The sequence below is a fragment of the Dicentrarchus labrax genome, unplaced genomic scaffold (assembly GCF_905237075.1).
Source record: "Dicentrarchus labrax unplaced genomic scaffold, dlabrax2021, whole genome shotgun sequence".
Lineage (NCBI taxonomy): Eukaryota > Metazoa > Chordata > Actinopteri > Moronidae > Dicentrarchus > Dicentrarchus labrax.
In genome coordinates this window covers 22,671,042-22,697,459 of record NW_026136715.1, presented here as the reverse complement: position 1 = coordinate 22,697,459, position 26,418 = coordinate 22,671,042, and the positions used below count along the sequence as shown (strand labels likewise).

Here is a 26,418-nt window from a genome sequence, read left to right as displayed (position 1 = left end):
TGTCATAGCACTAACAACTCAAAAAATTAGGGTTCACAGTTAGGGATCATTTATTAATTTGTAAAGACCCTACAGTAGACTATAAGCCTATTTGTGTGCCAAATCAATATTTCAGGCATAGCTTACATGTTTTTGTCCATGCCTGTAAGTGTGAATGCCCTGCTGTAGGCTGCCATGATTCATAAACTTCTGGCGATGTACAGTTATTATTCATGACAAGTAACACCTACTATGTGTGGGTGGGAGCAAATCGAGTCATATTGACATGTTTCAGCAAGCAAGCCGTCTGATTTTCACACACTGAGGAGCTCTTGATTTGTATAGTGTTTACATCATTTGGTTGTTTTCCACACGGTGGATGAGGCTTTTTATAGTGAAATGTTTTTCTGCACAGTGAAGACTACATGAAGGCTACATGTTAAGTAGTCCTCCAGGCTACTTAACGTGTTATCTACTAAAATAGAGTGACTGTAGCTTACTGGCAGCATTATACTGTGTGGTACCGAGTCAAGCCCACTGGAGACAGACAGGTTTACACCGGAACTCTGGTGATAGTGCCTTCAAAATAAAGTTGTTTTCGTGAAGACTGAAACTTCACACTTTAAAATGTGAGTCAAAAGAAAAGACAAGTGAGAATATTATGTTTAAAAGAAAACATTACAACTAAAAGTCTTGTTTGCTTGTAGAGTTAGTTTGTTATACACCTTTATAAAGCCATTTTAAGAGCATCTATTCACTATTATTTGACATTAACGGAGACATAAGATAACAAATGCTTGATTATAAATCACATCCATGAGTCAGTTTAGTTCAGACTATATAACGTTATTTCCAGTCTGTGTCTGTGGACGTTAGCTAACGGTTTGTTTTCTCCTCCCACACAGTCTAACGGACATTATTGTGAAAGGCCCTAACGGAAGTACGGTGTGCGGTCTGTTGCCTCGTACTTGAGCAGTGTTTTGCTTTACCTCCTGAAGAAGTGACAGGCGTAACGTTACGGGAGAAGTTTTTTTTTTTTTCTAGCTTCGCCTTCTCCTCTTCATCATGGAGGTTCAAGCACATTTCTCCCGGGAGGAAATCAACAGCACGGTGTGGGAAGTCCCGGAGAAATACACACGACTCAAACAGATAGGGACCGGGGCGTACGGCTCGGTGTGGTGAGTGACTTGTCATTTACTGAACCCTGCTTGAAGTGTGTGTCGTAGTTGGGACTGGACTGTGTACGCATACTGTTGAATCTGAGCCCAGCACTCATTAATGTTAGCTACACTGGCTGCATGCAGCCTGTAATGGGCCCGGCTTATGTCTTGTAGTGTACACCAACACTGATGACACAGCTAGTAACTCATGTTAATAAGTTATAACACCTGAAGCCCTGTAAGACATCCTAACAGCATGTGTGGTGTGTTAGCAAGAAGACTACATATACCATAACACGTACCTTTTATGTATTTACCTGCATAAAGATAGAGGAGGTGTAGCTGTTATAGAATCTCACTATTAAAGATGGCCACTTTCCACTTTGATATCTACATGCAGTTATATTCAAGGTACAGTAATACACTGTGGAAGCCACAGAAACACATCATGTGCATACTGCATAATACCTATGCACATGTTTGTCTTTAGGTAGATATGTATCATTGTATGGTTGGACTTATATGTACTAACACACATGGTACAGAAATGTAATGACTTTTTAGGTAATAGGGAAACACAGCCTTCACTGGCAATATGATGTTGTTGCTGTTATATATATATATAAATACACATAATCAACATTATTGATTACAGGTACCATGTTGTTTATCCAGCTGGCTATATAAGTAAAATAAGTGTTTAGGTAAACAGTGGGTGAAAGTTTGGTGACACATTTGTGATATATTATGTTTGTGATATAATATATGATATATTATGATTTATTGGTGATGTCACATCATTAAAGGTAAAAAAATTGAAAAGGCTTTTCAGAAAATTCCAACGGTGGTCTGTTTTAATATCACACTAGTGGTCGACTGATATAGGTTTTTCAATGGCCGGAGCCGATATTTAGAGAGCAGGTATTCTGGTACACTCACAACTGTCATACAAGGCTGCTGTCGAGTTTCAGCAAGACCCCACCAACCGTAGACATTTTTATGAGCACTAACTAGACTAACTTTTCATTAATTTTTATAGTTTTTATTTATCAATTTATCTTTTGATTTACATTTTTCTAAGAATACTAATACTGTGAATACAGAATTGCTTTTATTTTAATTTATGTTTTCTAAAAACAGTAAAATTCTAAGATATATCAGAATCAGTCTTAAAAACCCAACATGTGTAAAATGTGTATAATGTATAGTGTATAAAGAACATAAACTCCTCTTCACGTCATTAAATATTACAGAGTACATGATATGTTGCCCTGCCATCACTGTGCTTTCATCTCATTACTGTGCCATTACCAAACACACTTCAATCAGACATCATTTTAAAAATTCTTATTGTTGTACTTCTATTTTTTCATGTGCTCTGCAGGTATAAAATTTGATTATATCGTCTATCGGCTCTGGCTCAGATGGTAGTCCATGTTGTCTAGTAATCAGAATGTCGCTGGTTCAATTCCCAGCTCCCCCTAGTCCAGTTACTGAACCACAGATTGCTCCCGATGGCTGTGCCATCAGTGTGTATGCGTGTGAGCTTAGTATCATCGTGGGCACTTTGGATAGGAAGCGCCGTATGGCTCCTGATGAGAAGGTTGGCACCTAGCATGGCAGCCTCCGCCATCAGTCTACGAATGTGTGTGTGAATGAGTGAATGTGACAAGTGCTGTGAAGCGCTTTGAGTGGTCGGTACACCAGAAAAGTCCATTTACCATTTATCCATATTATAACATATACATTTTTGTAAATTGTAGCGCCACAATTGGTTTTATCTGTAATTTTAATGCACAGACGCTGCCTGACGTCACTCCCCGTCTTTATTTATCCCATTGAATTTCCCTCAGGACAAATAAATATACAAAATATCTATCTATCTATCTATCTATCTATCTATCTATCTATCTATCTATCTAGGCGCTTTGAGGTCTTTATAGATCAGTGTACATTAACCAATGAGGCTCAGAAGGTGAAAGTTCTGGGCCACCCTGTAGCTAACCTGGTAGAGCGCCCCATGTACAAAGGCTGAGTCCTTACCCTTTCTTTCTCTCCACTTGTCTGTCACTCTGCAGCTGTTACAATCCAGTAAAGACGATAAAAGCTAAGACTAAAATGTAATTTAGTCTAAACAAGGTGAGAGCCTTGAGAAGGGAAAAAAATCAAAATGGTTTAAACACTTATCATAGGAGACTTTGGTGCTTGCTATTGGCCTGCTAACTGGTAGTAAATGGTTACCAGGGTTTTACGCATTATAGTGTGGGAGTTGTGGTCTGTGAAAGAAAGTCTGACCTTTAAAAGATGCTGCATCTGATGAACTGGGATCAAGCCACAACCATTAATCTGCACATCTCATATTAACCACCTTGTGGGAAACTGCAAACATACAAAGAGAAGGAAATAATAAACAACAGTTTCATAACTACTGTATGTGTAAGATATTCTGTATTTAATGTAGATGTTTGTCATCTTTGTAAAATGACTAAAGGGACTTTAATATCCCAAATTGGTGCATTAGTGTCCACAGCACTGTGCACAAGTGTGCGTGTAATGTGTGTTGGTGGATGAGGCTCCAAATAGTCTAACAAGCCTTTCCTCCTACGATTTGGTGCCCTGCAGTTCACTGCAGACATGCTCATCACGAGTTGCCAAACATTAACATGTTGATACTCAATAAACCACAGACCCCCCACTCAGTTAGAGAATGAGTCTCACATATAGTACCTCCATCCATACAAAACTTCATAGCGAGACTGAAACCTCAAAAGAGGCCGTCATGTCTTTTTCTCACTGCTCTGCCTTCAAAAGAGGGAAATCATAGTGAAACTGGAAGACACATGCAGACTCAGAGTGCAAAGCTAATGGCCTGTTATTCCATTATTCAACACAGCTCAACAATAAATGAGAAGACTAAAGAGAAAGTGGCCATTAAGAAGCTCCACAGGCCCTTCCAGTCAGAGATCTTTGCTAAGAGGGCCTACAGAGAGCTTCGACTGCTCAAACACATGAAGCATGAAAATGTGAGTATTTCACATTTAACCCAACACACATCTCCTGCTTCCTTTAACAGACTGCAGTTTTTGGCCTTTTATATTCGTCACCTTGCTCTTTCATTCCAAATAGGTGATAGGACTTCTTGATGTGTTTACGCCTGCCTCATGCTTCGATGACTTCCAGGACTTGTGAGTATTTTGACCATATTAGCAAAGGCCTCAGGCAGAGACATGCAACGCCTCTGATGAGCTGGAGGTTTAGTATTCATCATGCCTACAAGACTGCAGAACCATTGGGAACAAGGGTTGCTTTGTGTTTAGGGGGTTAAACAATAGGTCAATGTACAGAGTGATGGGACTGACCTATTTCAGGTTACTGTGTTTGACCTGGTTGCTAGGGTCTAATATGCTTCATGCCTCCTTATTTAACTCTAGTTAGCCTCTAGACTGGGATTTGCTTTTCACAGTCAGTATGGGCATTGGCCAAAATGTATGGAGATGTATGAAAGAGTGGCCCGCTGTGAAATCATACACAATATGGTCAAAAGTATGTGGACAGTGAAATATTACACCCATGTGTGAGTGTTGAACATGGGATTCTAAAACCATGGAGATGAATATGCTGTTGACAGCAATCTGATTGAAAGCTTTAGCATTAAGACATCACTTAAGTGGAGAATAACAGCCACAGGGGGCGTCCACATACTGTGTGTTTTACAGTGTGCACTGTGAACAATAGCCAATAAAGACACAAAACCTAAAAAATCAATCGAGAACCGAAGGTCACATTTCTCAACACAGCAAGCTTGAGGAGGCACTGGTTTGTTGAGACTGGGACTGTGAGTTGCTGTGTTTGTAGTGTAATAGCTTCTTCTTCAATCTTGCCCCTGACAAATGTCCCCCATAATATAATAATACAAAAATAAACTAATAGAATTAACCAAAACTAAACATTTGTTAAACAATAAAAACTGACTGACATGGACTGACAATAGAACTGAACAATTTTTTAATCCATGAAAATGAGACACAATTAATAATAAATTGTATCTGTCCTTTAATTATTGAATAGTTATATAACACAAGATTAAAAATAAGTGATTATTTAAATTTTTCATTTAATGATTATTTATTCTGACTAAGTTCAGTGTGCTGGTAAGATGAATACATTAAACTGCAAACTTAGACTTTTGCAGCAGCATTAACAGGATACAGCAAAGAGGATTCATATACTGAAGGTTGTATAAACATTAGTGTTACACAAGCACCCTGAGCTCCTCAATGAAAGTATGAAAAGGCATGGACTACAGCATTAACTGGGTGTGGACTATGACGGCAGACAGCAAAGCAAAGCGTTCTGTTGTGCATTACATGTGACCTTGACTGAGTAAAGCTTTGTCTGGTGTGTGGAGGTATTCGTATTGTCCATCTCTTTCCATTTGTCTCTTGCTCGCTTTGCCTCACTCCCTCTCTTTTTCTCAGCTACCTGGTGATGCCTTACATGTTTACTGACCTGTCCAAGGTGCGAGGTCACCTCTCAGAAGACAAAGTCCAGTTTCTTGTCTACCAGATGCTTTGTGGACTCAGGGTGAGCTGGGGAAAGCCTGCCCTTTACAAAGTTTTATCATGAAGCATCATGAGAACATTAGTGGAGTATAATTATAACTTATTAAAACCCCACATAAACCCCATAAATAACTTTTGACTACAATAAAAATGTCTGATCTCTGCTCTGTCTGTCCCTTTCTGCAGTACATTCACAAGGCTGGAATCATCCACAGGGTAAGTAAAGGTCAAATGTCACTGTGGAGAACTCACATTAGAGCTTAGGTAAAGCTTAGGTACTGTTTGATGTAACATAAAGTTACCTTTACCGCACAGCGAAGTGGGGCGCTGTTTTTTTTTATTTTTGATTTGTCCCTTCAGATGTTCTAGAAAAAAAGAGAAGAAATAATAAAAGTAAAACTTATGAATAATAATAATAATAATAATATAAATCGCTGTTTATGCTGCTTTTTTTGTGATGTGTGAAAATGTTCTTTGAAAATGTAAGATTACTAATGAATTAATTAATTATTTTTCATAATCCGAGCGTAGTGGGCAGAGTGACACTTGGCGCAGGAACTTTATCTATGAAGGGATCTTAGTACTATTTTGTGTCTTAACATTACAATAGTCGTTTGTTTTTGGCCCGTGGTCCACCGTTAAGTTTCAGTTTAGAAGGGTCAAAACCTGTTTTACAGACTATTACTAAGAAATTGTAACAAGTGCAGTCGTTTGTATTGCACATTATTTCATCTCAGATAGCAGACATGCACTCCCGTACAACAGAAATACATAGGAATGTTGATATAATTTGTCATTGTTATTGAGTCAGATCAGACTCTGCCCCAACAGGTAGGATAAGTTGCCTCTGATGTTGAACAGCATGTCTAGAGATGTTAGGCCACACCCTTCAGAACCAGTGCCAACACTTGGCACTCAGTGGGTGTCTGAGTGTGTGTGTGTGTGTGTGTGTGTGTGTGTGTGTGTGTGTGTGTGTGTGTGTGTGTGTGTGTGTGTGTGGAGTAGGGAAAATACAGCGGCTATATATTAGGCAGATATTAATGGCTTTTTTATATCTTGAACACCCAAGGACACATAACATTATTTAAATTCCTTTTCCATGCAGAAAAAACAGTGTATTTACAAACCCTTTGTGCACACATTTACTGGGCAATGTAGCTTTTTAAAATCGATTATGCTAATTATTATCTAAGCTATTAGTGTGTGGGGATTGAGCTCTGAATAAATGTTTGGGATCAGTTGACTGTGTGTGTGTTTAAACAGTAGAAAACGTGGTGCACACTCAGTCCTCTGTTAAAGTGTTACCATGCCATTACTGTTGTAATTCCTAGCACAGTTAAGGTGTTATCAACACTCACTAAGAGTGCCACACTCACCACACGTTATGTCACAGTATTTTATGAATGACTCTGCAGAAATGCTGCAGTGACCCTTATGGTCAGCTTAAAGTTGAGTCACGCCATTGATTCGCTGTTTAAAATCCCCACTGCATTCAAGCACTGAGGTTGAGTTCAGTCATGTTAGGCCAGAGAGACTATAACTTCCCAGTTTTGATGCTGCAGAGTACAGACAGTATAATTTGTGTTTAATCACTATTTGCAATGAGTAACCATCACTCAGCTCATTTTCTTTTACAGGATCTTAAGCCTGGAAACTTGGCTGTGAACCAAGACTGTGAACTGAAGGTTTGTACTTTGAAGGATTACACAAAAAAAACATGACAAAACTTAAATATGGGCTGCTGCAGCAGTCAAATAATAGCATTCAGCCAGTACAGAGAAAGAAGACAGGATATATACTATAAAATTAGCAATATACAGGAAACAGCATGTTATTTTTGTATAAAAAATATATCTTATATATTAAACATTGCATGTAAAAATGAAACAATTAAACATTTACAGATGTGTTATATACACTGTTGAGGTTACAGATTGGTATCAGTTTCTTTGCTTCTGATGCAGATCCTGGATTTCGGGTTGGCTCGCGGTGCTGATGCTGAGATGACGGGCTACGTGGTGACCCGTTGGTACAGGGCGCCTGAGGTCATTCTGAACTGGATGCACTACACCCAGACTGGCAAGACATCGTAGCTGTTACATATTCTTAACCACCGTACTCGCTGTTGTCTCACTGCTGAGTCGGCCTGTCTGTGCTGTAGCTGTTTGTCGTGTGAAAACGTCCAGTTACAGGGATGTCTTTCTTTTATAAATAGCTTGTATGATACTTTATAGGTCAGCATTTTTTATAATCCTGTCATGACATTTGATGTAGCATGGGTGTCATTCTGACAGTAAATCTTTTTCCCCTTAATCTGTTGGCAGTTGACACAGATGCGTCTGACAGCTGCCTGATAGTGCGGAGACTCAATGACGGAGCTGCCACTGCAATGAAACAGATTTTCCCAGGATTTATGTTACTGACTATGTACTATGTAGGAGATAGTGGTTAATTTTGTAAACAGCATTTTTGTTCACAAAGAGAATGTAGCACAGAGAGCAGCACTGGCAAGTTTACACCCTTCATGGGATTGTATTACTCACCAAGTATTCCCCAATGTAAACAGAGCAATACATGCTTCACTCTCTCCTGTGAATAGGAACTTTGCTTCGGCATATAAATGCCACCTTCCTCATTTCTACTGCACTGAGCTAAACTTAAACCACTCTTGGTAGTGTGTATTCTGGCTTGGTTTCTTACTGATGTTTTTGTCTTTGGTGTTTATTCTAGTGGACATCTGGTCTGTGGGCTGTATTATGGCAGAAATGATCAACGGAAGAACCCTTTTCAAAGGGAAAGACTGTATCCTTTCATCTGCTTTGTCCGTTTACTTTTGAAGCCTGTGCAATGTGAAATAGTGACATATCAGTTTCAGTATACAAAAATGGAAATGTACTGATCCCCATCAAGTTTTAACATCATTTTATTAAATCATTGTGATAATAAAGGTGATTGAAAGCCATTTGATTAAACAGTGACAGTTTTATCTGATGATGGTACTGTAAATCAGGTGCAGAATGGAACACAAAGGGCAATTAAAGTATATTACATGCTGCAAAAGCCACACATTGCTTCAGGCAGCATCCAATGCATCCACTATATTACATTTTTCTTCTTCTGCATGTTTTATATTAGATTTTTATGTTCTTTTTTGCACCTGATGCACTTGACTGATTTACAGCACCCTCTAGCAAATAAAGCTGTCACCGTTTCATCAAGTGTTTTTCAGATTCCTTTATTATTCTGTTTAATGGACCTGCTTTGAACACTACTTTCCACATTGTATGCTTGCGTATTAAACCACCAGGACATCCCAGGTTTAAGAATCCTTGATTGTAACACCTTTACTACCAGACATGGACCAGCTGACTCAGATCTTGAAAGTGACTGGAGTACCTGGACCAGAGTTCATACAGAAGCTGGACAGCCTAGAGGTAGGACAAGTACCACAGCAGCCCTCAGAGGTTGCAGAATACATTACATCCAACAAAAACAACACACTGAAGTTTCTGCCATTCCTAAAGCTTTACCTGTAGTGGGAATAAAAATAAATAAAATAATAATAAAATGTCCTGAGGGTGGCACTAGAGGAAAAGTGAGGACATCAAGAAAAAACATATTGTAGGAAGGGTAACAGCTTAAACACGTGTCTTTACCATTCACTCACACTGAAGTTTAATTCTTTACCTATTCAGTAATTTCTTACAAAACCCAGAAACAAGGCCTGAATGATAACTGATGGTATTTATTATTGTCACTATATGAAAGCAATGAAATGTGCTATAAGCTCAAAACGTTGAAGTTTTGCTCTTTGTGCACTATAGTGGATTTCTGTGCATCAGAGGTTTAATTAAATGTTGCATTTCATTTTTCATTTTCATAAACAAGGCTATTTCAGTGGGGGTTTTTTTTAATGGGCTTTTTGGAAGCTCTGTTTTCAAACTTTATTTTACTCATAAGCTGCATTCTAGGAGTTAACCTCTGGCTAGAAGCCGGATCAGTCATGGTTCTACCGTGTAGTGTTGAATATTATTGAAAAATACTATTGAAATTTGTTTTTCATTGAATCTGAACAAAATGTTTACATGTTTTATCATAACCTTATCTTTGCTGATAAGCCACTCCACGGCTCAATATTGTATATAATAATTTGGACTAGACTAAAGACACCTTGGTTTACTTATGCTCAGTGGTACTGTTTCTACTGCTATCATCTGCAGACTCAAGATTTGTCATACATACATAAGCTAATAGCTAACAATCAAGTGATGTCTGTGAAGAATCTAAAGTAGTTTATTGTGAGTTTATATATATTTATACAGGCAGTAGTGATACCTTCAGTCACAGTTTTTTTGTTGATCTGTGGAGATGTGATGGCTATCATTCTAGTCCACACCCAAAGATAAAATACAAAATATTGTATGTCTGCAAAATAGATTTGATTTATATTTGCTTATCAAATTTTTTTTTTGATGCTTAATTTTATTTCTCTTTTACAGGCCAAAAATTATATTAAGGCCCTTCCTCACTATCCCAGGAAAGACTTCTCAACGTTGTTCCCCAGAGCCAGTGCAAAGGGTGAGTTTAGCCACAGCCTTGTTATTAGGCTCGACTGGTCAGCAAATTTTTATTTTTTGATTTTTATCACGCTTGAGACATGTTCAATACGAGTACAGTCTTTTACTAATGTCCACAGTGCTGGTCCACCACCGGCAGTTGTGAATCAAACATTTGTCGTTAAAGTAATCATCTGTTTGCTTATAATGTTCATTTTCTCTGAATTACGTAACACCACAATAACTCTCCTTGTAATGTGTTCATGAAAGCTTTTCCACTTACTGTTATAGACAACCAGTGTCAGGTAGGTCAAGAGCAGGAGGAACTCTCTCTCTCTAAGTGGTACATTTAATATCTGGCAGCAGAGAAATTTCTTTTTATTCGATGAAATAGGTACAAAACAAATGTACAATGTTTCCTTTGGACTTGTACTTTAATGTTCTGAAACGCTTGTGGCAACCTTCCATATGGCTAATGTCAATTAAAAAAAATGTATACATTTTCTGACATGTATAATTGGATGTTTTTTTATGTTTGATCAAATTCTGTACCGCTTGCTGTTTGCAGGTATTGACCTGCTGGAGAAGATGCTGGTTCTGGACGGAGATGAGAGGCCCACAGCCGAACTAGCCCTCGAGCACCCATATTTCGACAGCCTGAGGGAGCCAGACGACTTTCCTGAGCCTGCGACATACGATGACAGCCATGACAACGCCACATTGTCCCTGGATGAGTGGAAGCGTAAGTGAAAAGCAAAGCACAAATGTTTTTGAAATAAATAAAAATAGACTACTTATGTATGTGTCATTCACAGTATGTATGTGTTGTTGTATCAGTTATGGTCTCATTAGTTTACAGTTGTTTTACAGATTACTCAGATAAAATACCTTTCACAGAATGTAGAAAGACATTTTTCCAATGCTTTTAAAGGACCAGTGTGCAGGATTTAGGGCCATGTAGCAATGAAGTTGCAACTAACAGAACATTTGACAACCTAGGAATAAGAATGGTCTGTAAAGTGTGTAGGAGAAACTATGGTGGCCACGAATTTCACAAAAAAACGTGAAAGGTGCTATCTACGGTCAGTGTTCTGTTTGTCCGTTCTGGGCTACTGTAGAAACATGGCGGTTCAACATGGCAGCATCCATGGAAGACAACCCGCGGCGTCTGTAGATAAAAAATGGCTCATTCTAAGGTAGCAAAAACCCAACGATTCCTATATTCAGGTGATTATAAACTAATGAAAACATACCTATGGATATTATATTCAATTCTGACAACAGATCCTCCTAAATGTGGCACACTGGACCTTTATATAAATATAAATATATAAACAGAAATAATACATTTGTCTTATAGTAAATACAGTATTATTATCATGTTTTAGTATTTACTGTGTTGGCCGTGTTGGGTGATTTACAGCTACACAAACATTCTGTTGCAGGGCTTCTGTTAATGTGTTAATTAACAATTAATATTATAAAAGCCATGCAATATGCCTTTAATGGCTTTCTGTTTAAATTATAATAATTGGAGTCGTGGACATGCTGCACATGTATAAAACAAATGTTTTTTCCCTTTTGCCGACAGGGTTATGTTTCAGAGAGGTGAAAAGCTTTGTCCCGTTCCCACGGCGGGACTCCAAGAGAAAAAACACCCTGACTATGTCTCCGTGACCTGATGAATGTCTTGTAACTACTGATGCCCCAACCTACACAGCATACAGCCAATGGTGCCCTTGTATATTCCAACCATGGATTCACTCGAGTTCTTTCATCCTTGATATGTTTAGATTTTGAATCAGTATTCTGAGAGTGAAAACTGTCATACTTTTTTTTTTTGTGCAATTGTTTTCTCAGTGTAAATTGCTGTTTATGTTACACATTCCCTATGAGCGGATTGTCTGTGACCCAATGTCACAGGGTTTACTGTAAGATTTACTGTAATGTTGTTTTACAATTAAAAAATAAGACAAGATGTGTATGAAGTTTTGTTTATGCAGCAAATTGTAAACGTTACTGCCCATTACTCTAAAATATTCAGGTGTAATTCATACCCAACTAAAATCTATTATCATCCAAATTAGTGCAGTCTTGAGGTGAAAATCACATCTTTATATTTGGTTAATTCAAATTATCAGCAAGGGATCAATTCTGACTGACAAAGGCCCCCAAAAATTAGAAATGACTGTGTGAATATGCAATATGTTACACTGGACAATCTGTGGATCCATACCTGATCCACAAAGTGATCAGACACTGTAATTTCTGCCATGCTGTATCATAACTTCACACTTGCATACAATTTTAAGCCCAACCCTTGTGGGTCTATCCGGTATGTAGCAGCTTTTGAATGTGTACTTGACTGCGCTGGTACATTCAGAGGCTGCTGTGTGATGTATATAATATTGCACATTGTCATTCATGAGGCTTAAGGTTATTCTGTTTAAGTACTGTGGAATCCTGGGGATTTTGGGGCTCCTGGGGGGTCATTTTGCCTGGTTGGTTATCCAGCCTTGCCCTTATACATTGTTAAGATACAGTGTATTTTTTGAATTTATGTATTTGTATCATCTATTTGATTTGGAATCCTGCACTGGACATGTTGCTGCTCTTTGACACTCATTTAAACTATGTGATGCAAATATAATGGCCTGCTGCTTGTTCTCTCTATGTGTGCCTAGTATGTGAGGGTGTGTGCATGTGTGTATGCATAGAATAAACAATTCAATTCATGAACATGCATGTGTGCACACGTTTTGTGTACAAGTATGAGGTTACATCCACTGCTTTGAAAGGCCTACTCCACATTCAGAAGGCATAGAGCTGTACTAAGATCAACACAGACTGTGATCTGTCATTGACCCTGTTAAGTAGCTTGCGCGCGAAAATCATGGCTGGTGACGTCAAGGGGGCGGGCTTAACTTGTATGAATCTCCTGTTATCAAGGTAGCCCATAGGATGTCGTAAAAACGGAAGTGAGGCATTTTGCATTCAAATAAAAGCATACAACATACGACTAGAATGACAAATAATTTTGCGGAACTATTTTACTGATCAAGATTGTAAGTTTAGCTTCAAAAGCATTCAAACACATTGTATTAAAGTTATTTCTTGTAGAACGCCCCATAGAAAGAAACAATAAAAGTAAATGTAAGTCTTGAAATGATTGCATCATTTCAAAACAAGTCCGACAACTTAGAACACTGAACCTTATGCACTATGATTGGATTAAAGAAGACCAATCATACCCAGAAAATAGCGTATTATAGCAGGAAATAGTAAGACAACATAGGAAAAATATATTAAAAAGAAATCAAAATCAAACCAGAATATATTAAATAAGTGTGCATTGAAGTGTATTACAATACAAAATCGGCAAATAAAAATTGTGGGAAAGAGTATACTAGGCCGCCCTTTATAATACTGCTTACCCGACATTTCCCTGGCTTTACTTTGTTATTATTGGTAACTACAGCATTTTGTCGTACATTGTAGGGCAATTACACTGGAAAAAGGTTATCAGGAAAAAACTAAAAAACCAACTGGGCGTAATTAAATTAAATGTAAGTATTTTCCGTTGTATTGGTGAAGAAACATTGAAGCAAAGTACACTACAATAAGGATTTTATTTTGACAGAAACATCCGGAAGTCCTGTGTTTAATTTAGATTTAGCACAAAGTCTAGATGCTCTAGACCCAAATAGCTAGCCAGCTAGCCGAAGGAGACTAGTATTTCTCCTTCTCACACAACTGGGACAACAATAAGCCGTTTCTTAGATTATTAATGCAGATATATCACTTGTGTTCTCAGTAAACCTTTGGGATAGACTGCTTGCCGTGTTGTGAAGAAACGGAAGCGTTATAAATTAGCGAAATATACCGGTAGCTGTTAGCTTCGAGACTACAGCAAGTAAGGCGGCTGGCTAGGCAACCATTACTGTAGCAGCGGCTTTAGACCGCCGGCTGTCGAGCTACCTGTACCAGTCAGTTGCCATAATAGGTAAGTGTGCTACCTACTGTGTCTCTACTAGTAGAGTGGCTCTGAACTTTTAACTTCACTTAGCTAACAGCGGTTTAACTTGCTTTGCGCCTTGTCAACGTTAGAAACTAACAAACCAGCTAGCTTTGGTTGTAACGTTACCAATCTGTGAAAGTTAGCAGGTTAGCTAGCTGGAATCTTTCACTACTTGTCTCCGTACTCTTATGTCGGTGTACCGGCATACTGTGCCTGTCTCATCTCGACTTGAACAGATGAAGCAACATTAAAACATTGTAAAACTGTTATTAAGATTTAAACGGCAGACGAGTTTTTAACAGTGTTTTAAAACTGTAAATATGGCTGACATTTTACTCCTGAAATAAGGACAGTGATCAGTTGAGCCTGTGGTCTTCTAAACGCTGATTGGCTCTGGAGTGGATCAGTCAAACTCTGCTGAAAGCTGATTGGATGTGTTTGCGGTGTTTTGGGTAGTGCTGTTAGTAGTTGCCAGCAGTTAATGAGATAAAATCGAGAATAATCTGCATATACATTTTCTTTACTGACCGTATGTGTATTGACAGTGAAGAATAACGCTCCACTTGACGCTTGGTCAGCTGTTAATACACTGGTCTGTGCATTTAGCCTCTTGGATTGAGTGAGTGTAAGTTTTGCAAGTTGAGGTGTGTGAAGGAATGTTAACGCTACAGGTGATACTGACCTTATTTCTGCCTAATAGCACACTTAAAAGTAGAATGCAACACGTGACAGAGATGTTTTGAATTCATTAATATGTCAAGAAGTGCAAAGCATGCTTTAGCCTCTTTAGGCCTTAATTTTATACCATTGTTGTAGCAATGGCATTAGATTTTCCTTAGTCCTGTAAATAAGTGCTTGATAAGTATAAGTGATTATTGTTATAGAATTTATTTAGATGACAAAAGCAAACAATAACAACAAAATACTGTAGCACGTGCAATGTGCTTTATGAATGTATCGTTATAGAGGACTATTCTTAATAGGTGGAGTAATGGAATAGCGTTTTCATATTCTACTGTAGCACCATCAAATGCTCATTCTTGTACATAATATAAAATGTGTTTTGTATATTGACCATTACTTACAGTCATACAATGCAGTATTATTAAATTATTACACTTTTTTTAAACCAACAGGAGGGAAACTGTGATTGGTGGCCTATGAGGAAGCCACGTCGAAAAGGCCAGGTGGCTGCAGGAGGTGGTGCTAATGTCAAGAAGTCCAATGGGACCGCTGGTGGGCGTGGGGGTGCCCGCCAGCGATCCCCGTCCCCTTATAGCCTCAAAGCATCTCCAAGCAGAGAAACCCTGACTTATGCCCAGGCACAGAAGGTGGTGGAGGTGGAACTGGATGGTAGGCTTCACCGCATTTCTATTCTGGAGCCATTAGAGGTCATTACTGAAGATGAGATGATGGCTCAGGACATTAGCGAGTGTAACAGCAACAAGGAGAACAGTGAGCAGGCATCATCTCCCACCAGCAGTGCCCCAACAGTCCGCAAACCCGTCACACCCCGAGGGCGCAGGAAAGAATCCAAAGGTCCTCCTGTAAAGTCGCCACCACCTTCCAAGAACCACTGCCCCAATTCTCATCCACAAACACCTGAAAAGTTAAATGCATCACACCATAACCACATGACCCTCCCTGAACCTAAGTTTCATGTTCTAGAAACCTTCACACCGGTCGAGGCACCCCCTCTGCCTACAGCATATTACCGTTATATTGAACGCTTAGCTGAGGAGCAGGAAGCTGAGGCAGAATATGACATGGATGAAGAGGACACTGCCTGGCTGGAGATGGTAAATGCTGGCCGGACATCAGAGGGTTACTCAGCTGTCTCACCAGACACCTTTGAGCTGCTAGTGGACCGGCTGGAGGAAGAGGCGTACCGGGAAGCCCGCAGCCGTGTGCCTTCTCAGAACGCTATTGATGACGATGCCTTCTGCTGCGTGTGCCTGGATGATGAGTGCCTCAACAGCAACGTCATCCTCTTCTGCGACTCCTGCAACCTGGCTGTGCACCAGGAGTGTTACGGAGTGCCCTACATCCCAGAAGGCCAGTGGCTGTGCCGCTGCTGCCTCCAGTCCCCTCAGAAACCCATTGACTGTGTTCTATGTCCAAACCGTGGCGGCGCCTTCAAGCAAACAAGTGACGGACGCTGGGCACATGTAGTCTGTGCCATCTGGATCCCTGAAGTCTGCTTTGCCAACACCGTTTTTCTAGAACCAGTGGAAGGGGTCAATAACATTCCCCCAGCACGCTGGAAACTGACCTGCTACTTGTGCAAGCAGAAAGGCCGTGGTGCATCAATTCAGTGCCACAAGGCCAACTGTTACACTGCGTTTCATGTCACATGTGCTCAGCGTGCTGGTCTGTTCATGAAGATAGATCCTGTGCGAGAGACGAACGTCAATGGGACCACGTTCTCTGTTAAGAAAACGGCATTCTGTGAGGCCCATTCGCCACCAGGACAAGAGACTGTCTCAGATGAGGACAGCGAAGGAAGAGTGGTGGGCAGCAGAGGGAGGGCTAGTAGGGGACGTAGTGCCTACACAGAGGGTCCTATCACACCAAAAAAAGGCAGAAAGTCAGAAGATGGTGCCAAGATGGATAAAAAGAAAGGGAAGAAGAGCACAGAGTCAACAGCACAACAGACTGCATCACCACAAGCGATAGTGCCTCAAATACCCACAAGCAGGTTTGATTTTCCTTTAGTTTGAATTAAAAAAAAGTTAAATTAAAAAACAGGTTATTATTTATTTTTATTTAAACATTCGACCAAGATGGTTTTCATCAAATAACACACCTAGTCAAGACCAGCTTGGTCAAGATATTGCACAGAATGTTTGGATTTGCTAGTCAGTTTAAGTGAACAGTTGCATGGAACAGTGCTCTAGTGAAGATACCTGAAGACCAACCTGCATCCATCTCTGTTCCACAGGCTCAATATGATCTGCAAAGGAATCCTCTTCCAGAGGAAGAACCAGTTCATGCAGAGGCTGCATAACTACTGGTTACTGAAGCGTCAGTCAAGGAACGGTGTGCCACTGGTCCGGCGTTTGCACTGTACCATCCAATCCCAAAGGAATCCTGAACCGGTGAGGGCAGGAAACAGAAGTACAGTGTTGACTCTTGTATAGTGATGCTAAAAACTTTTGTGATAGTTTTTAATGTAACAGAGTTTGTACGATCCATTGATTGCCACAGATACATTTCTGAGCTTTAAAAATGTCTTGTACTTTGTAGCCTGAGGTGGATGAGAAGGTTTCTGCTGCAAGAGAAACACTGAGGTATTGGCAGAAGCTGCGGCATGACCTTGAAAAAGCCAGGCTGCTGGTGGAGCTCATCCGCAAGAGGGAGAAACTCAAACGAGAACAGGTAACTTGTACAGATGAGTCTCACATGCTGACAGGCATGGCGACTAACTGAAAATTCAAAGATCTAAAGTGCATAAATTACATGTATTTAAATTTGTTTTTTAAAAGTTCCTAGCTGTTTGGATAGTCTTGCTTTTCTTTGCCTGTCCTATAGAGCAGTGTTTCTAAACCAGGGATCCTTGAGGGGGTTGCAAGGGGTCCTCAAGGTTTCAAACTCTTAACTATGTTTTGGAATAACTAAATCTTACCAGATGGGGATCCCTGTGACTGCATCTTATCAAATATGGGTCTGTGGCCTGATGTGTAACAATTTGGAGAGTATACATTAGCATGTCTTTATTTTTATGTGATAGTCAACACAACTGAATGGCAATAAAACAACAGGTGGCTGCTGTGAATGAGTAGAGCTGACAATTATATGATGTACTGGACAGCCGGTGCTGTGGCTGTTGAAATCTGACCAGATGAGGACTAGACAAACTAGGAAGTATTTTGATTTGATCACATTTCATGCAGTAAAAGATTGGTTAGTTGCTTCTCTTCTCTTTAGCCTTCAACAGTCTGTAACTTGTGTGTGAATTGTTTATGGTTGCAGCTTCAACAAATGTTGACATCACATGCATATCCTCTGACAACTGCAGGTCAAAGTTCACCAGGAAGCTCTGGAGATGCAGTTGACCCCGATGTTGGTGCTGCTTCGCTCTACTCTGGAGCAACTGCAGGAGAAGGACACAGCCCAGATCTTTGCACAGCCAGTCAACATCAAGGAGGTCAGACATTCACCAAGACCAGAAGCATGCACACAGTCTATATAGAGTTGTAAAGTGGGAGGGTCTGGTGGGTCTGGAAGTGTGTTTCCCCATTCTGTATTCCCCTTTCAAATATTTCTTTATACTAGTGCAGTGCCCGTAGGAAGTATGTATTGCTATAGAAAAGTGGGAGGTTAAGTAGCTTTTTCATGGATGGCCAAATGAGGTTGTGTTTGAAGGTGGGACGTCAGGGACATTTAGGACATATTATTTAGTCCTGTAATATAGGCCAGCATAAATCAGAGAGAGAGAGAGAGAGATTCAGGGATCCAGCGTCAGTTCTCCGCACCCTGCTCTGTGTGAAAGTTTCAGATGCAGCGAGGGGGGAAATGTTGCTCCGTCCCTGATCCTCGTATTCGTATTAGGGATGCATTATTTTTGAACCACCTACAGTGTGAACGGATAAGCCGACGGCGCAGAGCGAGGGCGTGTCGGTCAGACAGTCTGATAACTGCACAGGTCTCTCACTCAACTTAATACAGAGAAATGTCCCACAAAGCAACGTTACAGGACCAAACAACAGTAACGTAGTAACTGTAACTGTCTTTGGAAACTTATATGAGGAAAAACGTGGAGAAGCGTCTGTCCTCCTGTCTGTCCTCACGCCTGTCCTACCGACTCTTTGTCATATTTCTGCCCGAAAAACAGCGTCTGTCATCGGTGAAAAACTCAGTCTGTGATCAAAAATCAAAAATCACTGCGACCGCCAGCCCTCCGGACCGAGAAATCAGTTTACTTTCACTTTCCAGGATGTTTGGGCTCTGCAGTGATTGGCTCTGGTGCGCACGTGGCTACGGTGGCTGTCGTTGACAATGCTAGCGGAATTTGGAAATAATTTATGAAATAATTTATTAACGGTATCTTTATAGTCCAAACAAAGCCGACGTTGCACACCCTTAAACCACACAGCAGCCATGTTGAAACTCTCAGGTCAGTCTGATCCTGATCTGCAGAGATATTTGAGCCACACACACACACACACACACACACACACAGACAGACAGACAGACAGACAGAGATTTCTTGCTAATAGATAGATAGATAGATAGATAGATAGATAGATAGATAGATGACATGCCCAGTGTTATTTAAAAGCAAAACACAGGTTCTCTCAGGTAATGTAAAGACCCAGTACAAGTACAGTCCTTTTACCATTTACCATTACCACCAGTTTGAATTATTTCAACTTAGTTTCTGGGAAGTCTTGTTTTGTCATTTTGGCAAACTACAAACTGCAATACCCATGAGCCTTGCTTTGGAGAAGAAGCCAGTCATAGGCGTGAAACAGAGAAGTGTTAAATTAAAAGTTGACTAAATTAAGCTGCAGATTGGAAATCAGCTTTCTCTGTAGCCTAATTTTTTGTTCCTACTACTGAATTTTAAGCTTGGTTATTGGATGTTTCTTGTTGAAATGCACCTTGGGTGCTTTAGTTAACCTCTCCCCTGAAGTGTTTATGTAGTCAGCCTTATACCTTTTGACTTTTTAGAGAACCAGGTATTTTCTAATACAGTTCTTAATGTTTAATCTTTATCACTTAACTGGGAGAATTCCATGCCTATCAAAGTCGTAGAAATGCTTTAACTGTGAGTGACATAACATTGTCTGTGGTAGAAATAAATTTAACTTTTACTAAAAAGCCCAAAACCAGAGTGCCTCATTCCACTTAGAAACTCTATAGGACATTAGAAAGGGAAAAAAACTGCACAGGGTTAAATCTTTACTAACTTTTTTTTTTGTCTATTTTTTTTTTTATCCTACCACTAACTTGTATTTTATTTGTCAATATGTTTCCATTCTCCTCATTAATGTTTGGTTTAGGTACCAGACTACCTGGAGTTCATCAGCCAGCCCATGGACTTTTCCACTATGCTCTCTAAGCTGGAGAGTCACGCCTACCGCTCAGTGGCTGATCTGGAGACTGACTTCAATTTGATGGTGTCCAACTGCCTCCTCTACAACGCCAAGGACACTGTCTTCCACCGGGCAGCGCTGCGTCTTCGAGACTTAGGGGGAGCTATACTGCGGCATGCCCAACGACAAGCCACCAACACCGGCCTGGACCTGGACACAGGCATGCTCCTCCCAGAGTCCCCGAAGAAACGAGACTTTTACAGCTGCACGTGGGACGATGGTAAGTCACAGTGGTGCAAAACGTTTCTACTTTAGATTTCTGATCTCGTATGATATAAAACTTATTTAGATACATGGTCTATGATCCAATAACATTTATTTTACCAGTAATACATCAGTACACTGCAGCTCGCAGTAATTTGATTCACAGATTATTTGTTTAGATGTTTTTTTAATTTATTTTAAATAACATGAAATTAAGCGAGTTGACTGGCTGGAAAACAAATGCCGCCCCTCCATAAATGGTTACAATTTGTCAGTATTAATGGACTATGGCTATATTTTTCAGTGAAATGCTGCTGAGCCGCCATTGTATGCCTCAGTCCAAGAATCTGAATAAAAATACTATAGACACATGTTCTTGCTTCAGTTTCAAGTGAGAGGAGGTAGTTGTCTGCAGGTAACATTAATGTTAGCACCAATACTGACTTCTTAAATGATTAGTAGAATGTGTATATATTGATTTCAGACATGTTCTTCCATGAGAGATTTTTCTTCTGAGAAGTGATTGGTTGAATGATTTATGAGATTTATCAAGTTGGCAGTAAGAGGAGTGGGTCATAATTTTTGTAAGCTGTCTCAACTTTAGCCAAATTTCTTATCGATGTAGTTGTCTCTCTGACTCCTGTATTAACCTACTGATGTTTTACTGGTTAATCACCCTCATACTGGAGATATCATACTCATACTTTGTTGTTAAGTAATTACAGTTTCCTGTGTAGACAGTGTAAATAGCTGTGTCAAACTAATAACTGAAGTTCCATAAATTTGGCAGTACTGAGCAGTAATTTGATTCCCCTTGGTGGATTAACATAATGATGAGCTAATCACTGTCCATTATATGAAATATCAGTATTAAACTCACATCTGTTGTCCCTGCCCTGTCCTCTGTTGAACATGCATGCTAACTTCTCTGTTAGCCTAACTCCTTCCTGTTGTGTCCAGTTGACAGTGTGCTGGATCCAGACAACCGGCTTCATATGACGGTGGAGGAACAGCTAAAGGAGCTGTTAGAGAAGATGGACTTTGTCACCTCCATGCGATGCAGTGGCGCCCGAACCCGACGCATCCGCCTGCTTCGCCGCGAGATCAACAACATCCGCTACAGGCAGGGCCAGCACCCACGCCACAGCCTTCACAACGGACATCTGCAAGAAGACGACGAGGACGACGATGAGGAGGAAGATGACGAGAAAGAAGCCAAGGCAGACAACGGCCTTTCGTCTTCAGACAAAGGTGGGCGATGAAAAGCAGTGACTTTTCAACAGTATGAAATTGCCTATGCATGAACCTTTTAATAGCCTCTTTTTCAATGAGACCAGTTGTGAACATGAGCTAACGGAACATTGTCCTCAGGTAATTGAGCCAGGGTCCCCCCCACGCACCAACCCCAACCACCCCACTGTCTCCAGTCTAGTAAGTAGGGGCCCACAGAGTCTCGTTAGCCATGGCTGCCTCACAACTCCTCTCTCCCAGTGCACTCTATGTCTGCACCTCTTCTATACATCACTCTCATGGACTCACCACTCTCCATTGGCCACGTACAGTCATGCCATATCATCCCACTTCTGACCACAGGCTAGTCCAGTCAAACAGTCTCTTGCTACCATAGAGGAGGGCAGCAAACCGCCTGTGATTTGTGTCAGTTGAGTCATAAAATACTGCCATGTTACCATGTTGCTGGTGTACAGTTGTGAGAGCAAAGTTATTTACTCACTCGTCTTGATAAGGTCTTCCATGTCTACAGAATACGTCAACTTCCTTTGGGCTGTGGTTAGACTGTCAGAATGAAATCATTATGAAGTGACACCATTTTCCAGTGTGAATACTACACCGCCACATCACACTACATACTAAATGGGCATTCATATAAAATAAACGCTGAGTGAAATTGAATTTCATTTTTTCCTCCTTTCACCTTCCAGAAGATCTCAAATCCACTTCGCCCCCGACACTGGAACCAACAGGGCCGGCTCCTCCTCCACGACAGGGGGACATGCCCCTGGAGCCTCCCACCCTGCGGCCAATCACAGGGGAGCCCCAGTCCCCCACCTGGCCCTGCAAACGCCTAAAGCTGGAGGGTGACCTCTCAGACAGCACAGCAGAGAACATTAAATGCACTAGAGCACAGGAGCAGCCAGCATCACCGCCGCTCGTTTTGCACAGCAAGGGACTGCCAGTGGCCAACGGCCTGCCAGAGCTCAGCACCCCCCCACGGCCCACCACCGGCGGAGTTGGACGACGAACCTCTGTGTTGTTCAAGAAGGCTAAAAATGGAGCTAAGCTGTTCAAAGAGAGAGACAGTCCTTTGCTGAATGGAAAGGGGCCGCAGGACGACGGTACATTCAACACCCCTACCGCACCCAGCTCCACAGCCAGTACCCCATCCTCCACACCTTTGTCCACTCCATCCAAGACCCCACAGAAAAGCCCAGGACCCCCCACCCTCAATGACAAATGGACACCTGGTCGAGATATGTGCTCAGATAGTGATCTGGAGAAGACACCAAATCATACACTGGAAAGTGGTGAGAAGCTTTATTTACTTACTGACATTGGACACAAGTTTAAGTGTTTTACAACTGACTAAAGATATTCATAAGGATGTGATCACTAGGATGCTTGTTGGAATGTGCTGACTTTACATTTGTTATTAGCTACCAGTTAATATGTCTCAACAGTCATAAAACAAACTATTATGATGTGAGACAGCAAAAAATGTGTTTCCCACTAAGTAATGTTATATTTAGTTACATTCTTGCTTTCAGAACTTGTCTTTATCCATTTTTATTATGTGTAACTTCAGGTTAGCTAGCTAATACTAATGACTTATTTAACAACATGCTAAACATAATTTGGCGTAGCAACCCTACATCCTTTAAGCTCTTTCTTTCTCTTGGTTGTGAAGATACAAAGCGTGCTACATGATCAACAAGACAAACATTGGCCAATTCCTTGCACTGATTGTTGTCGTGGCATTGTACTGTGACGTCGTTTTCATTGCGACTGAAATGAGACTAAAGATGTGTGCTTAGAGGTCCTCTTTTCCGTCCAGCTTTCATCATGGTCTTGTTATTTAAGCAGCAGCTCTTCTGAGTTTTCTCTCATTTGCTTTCAGGACTGACCAACGGCTTCAGCAAGCACAAAGATGGCGGGTCCGACTCAGAGTTCAGCCCGTGTCCAGTCCTCCACAAAGAAATGTAATACACTGTGTTTATCTGTGGTCAGTGGTTGTTTAGTTATTGTAATGATTGACAACACATTGACAATACAACATGTCTCACAGCAGTTCACCACCCAAACGAAGCCTCGGGAAACCTGCTCTTTCCAAAGTTGCCTTCCTGGAGATAGTCAACGGAGACTCGGATTACACTGGTGTGTTTTATCCCTTTTTTGGTTTTGTTTTGCTTTATTATCCTGAATTCAAAATACATCTTCTCTTCTGTTTACCATTCCCTCTCCTTTCTCGCAATGACTTGTGCTTTAAGCAGAGGAATCTTTGTCATAAAATGTAACAGTCTAAACTTATTGGGAATATGTTTGCATGAACAGCCTGTGCATTTTCTTCTTAGTCATAAATGATCTCACTGTCTCCTTTTTGCAGGACACGGCAGCCAAACGTCTGAGGATGAGACGGAGCTGGAGCCTCTAGAACTGGTGTGGGCCAAGTGTCGGGGATATCCCTCCTATCCTGCTCTGGTAACTCCCTATTCTACCTAATATTACTGAAGCACCAACTAATATGAGGTGAAGCTCTTAAATACTCACTAAACCACATTTTCCGAAATTAAAATAAGTGAGTTTGACCATTATATAACCAAATCTGGAAAAAATAAAACCCTAGGACCATAGAACAGCTGTGTGCAGCGCCAGAAACTGACCTAAATTCCCTCTTTGTACCAGATCATCGACCCAGAGATGCCAGAGGAGGGCCTGCTGCACAACGGGGTGCCCATCCCCGTCCCACCCAAAGACGTCCTGCATCTGGGGGAGCGTAGGCAGGAGGAGACCAACGAGAAGCTCTACCTGGTGCTGTTCTTTGACAACAAGCGGACATGGTGAGGGTCAAACAGACCGCCAGAGCTCCAGTGTAATGCAACAGACCCACAGGGTGCAGCTGTTTTAGTTAAATGCAGTTCAGCTGGGTGAATTGTTCAGTCAAGGCAGATCATAACTACTGCTGAACTGCTGCTCCAAAAACTCACAAAGTTGTTAGAAGTTGCCTGTTAATTTGAAAAATAAAAATAATAGAATGTATATATTTTCATTTATTGTATTTATTTGTATATTTTTATGATGAACATAAACGTATAGGTTAAAATCATACAGATCTTAAGCAGTGAAAGTAGTCATCGTCACTCTTCTTCAAAGGCTCTAACAGTCTAAATCTGTGTGTTTGCTACTGCAGGCAGTGGCTCCCTCGTGACAAGGTGACACCCTTGGGTGTAGACGACACCGGCGACAAATTGCGCATAATGGAAGGCCGCAAGTCCAGCATCCGCAAGTCTGTCCAGGTGGCATACGACCGCGCCATGATCCACCAGAGCCGGGTCAGCCACAGCCACGGCTTTGTGGCGTCCAACTACCTGTAGAGGGCAACGGTGAGCCCTGTGTGCACCCACAGGCAGCCACTATGCATTTCTCTTTGGTCTAAAAGCAGCAGGTCGGCCGAGTCCTCCTGCCAGCTGAATTTGTATTCACACTGTGGTGTGAAGAGGTTGCTGTGGCAGCACAGAATCCTGGACCGTAGTTCATTACCAAACCACTAGTGTCTGACACACAGAGCAGTGGTGTTTGCCTTTGTGTCGTGGACGTGGAGCTCCAGATGTGAATGAAGTTATCTTTAGGTCCCATGTTGCTGCAGTCAGTAAGCGTTTACTCCCTGTTCAGGGGTGTGTCGAGGTATCTGCTTACTCCACCTGGATGTGTGAAAGCTGTGTGTCTGGATCAAATGTAAAAGAATTCCCCTCTATTTTGTATAATGCTACTGCCAAGGAATCAAATTGTCAGAAAAGAGATTTGACATATTTATATGAAACGCAGAAGACGTATGAATGGATCACTGCCATCTTTTATACAATAGCTTTTTACATTTTAATCTTTTACAAAGACACTTGTATATTATAAAGGCACACTTTGTGTACATATGTATGTGTATTATCAAACCCAATTTAATTTAATGTTGCTGTTTTTAAAAATGCGTATTTCAATCAACCCACTTGGGGCAAAGCGAGGCTGTGTATATTTGTGGAGATAAAATAATTCCTGACTTGCTGCAGTGTATTTAGCTTGTCTTTGATGTCATTTCATTGTGCTGTGTGTGTGCGTGTGTGCGCGTGTGTGTGTGCGCGTGTGTGTGTGTGTGTGCGTGTGTGCGTACATTAAGAGCATACAACACAATGAGCCATTGTTCTTTATATTTGAATTCTCTTTTTGATACAGAGAGAAATAATTTATTTATGGAAGACAGAACTATAGAAATAAAGCTATATTGGTTAAAGTTGAGAATGAAATCTTATTTAAAATAAATGGAGTGAGGTTTTAAAAACATGCAGCCAACATTTTAACAGATGAGTTCACAAGTTTGGTTTGACGTTGATGATTTTACTCAAAACCAACCGCCATCATTCACTGTTGACCCCCATAAGATTCTATTTATTGTCGAGAGGCCCATTTTATCAAATGGAAAAATACACCTTTATAAGCTTGTATTACCTACATATTTTACCTGCTCACCAAATATTTTGTCTGAACCAGTATTTCCTCATTTTGGGAAATAAATGCTCTATTAAAAACCTTTTGGGATACTTAACTGCTGTTTTGTGT

The 26,418-nt window shown here is 40.7% G+C and overlaps 2 protein-coding genes across 4 annotated transcripts; both read left to right on the top strand.

Moving 5' to 3' along the window:
- Positions 1-925: 925 nt before the first annotated feature.
- mapk13 (mitogen-activated protein kinase 13) lies at positions 926-12,235 on the top strand. Its single transcript, XM_051425476.1, has 12 exons — positions 926-1,157; positions 4,033-4,162; positions 4,266-4,324; positions 5,618-5,723; positions 5,888-5,917; positions 7,339-7,386; positions 7,666-7,780; positions 8,432-8,503; positions 9,056-9,135; positions 10,201-10,279; positions 10,826-10,999; positions 11,849-12,235. Exons 1-12 carry the CDS (start codon positions 1,045-1,047, stop codon positions 11,932-11,934), a joined length of 1,092 nt encoding a protein of 363 aa, XP_051281436.1. The 5' UTR covers positions 926-1,044; the 3' UTR covers positions 11,935-12,235.
- Positions 12,236-13,926: 1,691 nt separating this feature from the next.
- brpf3b (bromodomain and PHD finger containing, 3b) lies at positions 13,927-26,404 on the top strand. Of its 3 annotated transcripts, none has more exons than XM_051426124.1 (13): positions 13,927-14,260; positions 15,412-16,973; positions 17,217-17,373; positions 17,522-17,653; positions 18,294-18,422; positions 20,281-20,593; positions 21,538-21,828; positions 22,521-23,120; positions 23,711-23,792; positions 23,879-23,967; positions 24,197-24,291; positions 24,496-24,650; positions 25,001-26,404. In XM_051426124.1, the coding sequence occupies exons 2-13, from the start codon at positions 15,436-15,438 to the stop codon at positions 25,182-25,184; spliced, it is 3,765 nt and encodes a 1,254-aa protein (XP_051282084.1). In that variant the 5' UTR covers positions 13,927-14,260; positions 15,412-15,435; the 3' UTR covers positions 25,185-26,404. The 3 variants fall into 3 exon arrangements, with proteins under 3 accessions (XP_051282084.1, XP_051282083.1, XP_051282082.1); XM_051426123.1 differs by having other exon boundaries at positions 22,518-23,120; positions 23,882-23,967; XM_051426122.1 differs by having other exon boundaries at positions 22,518-23,120.
- Positions 26,405-26,418: the final 14 nt, after the last annotated feature.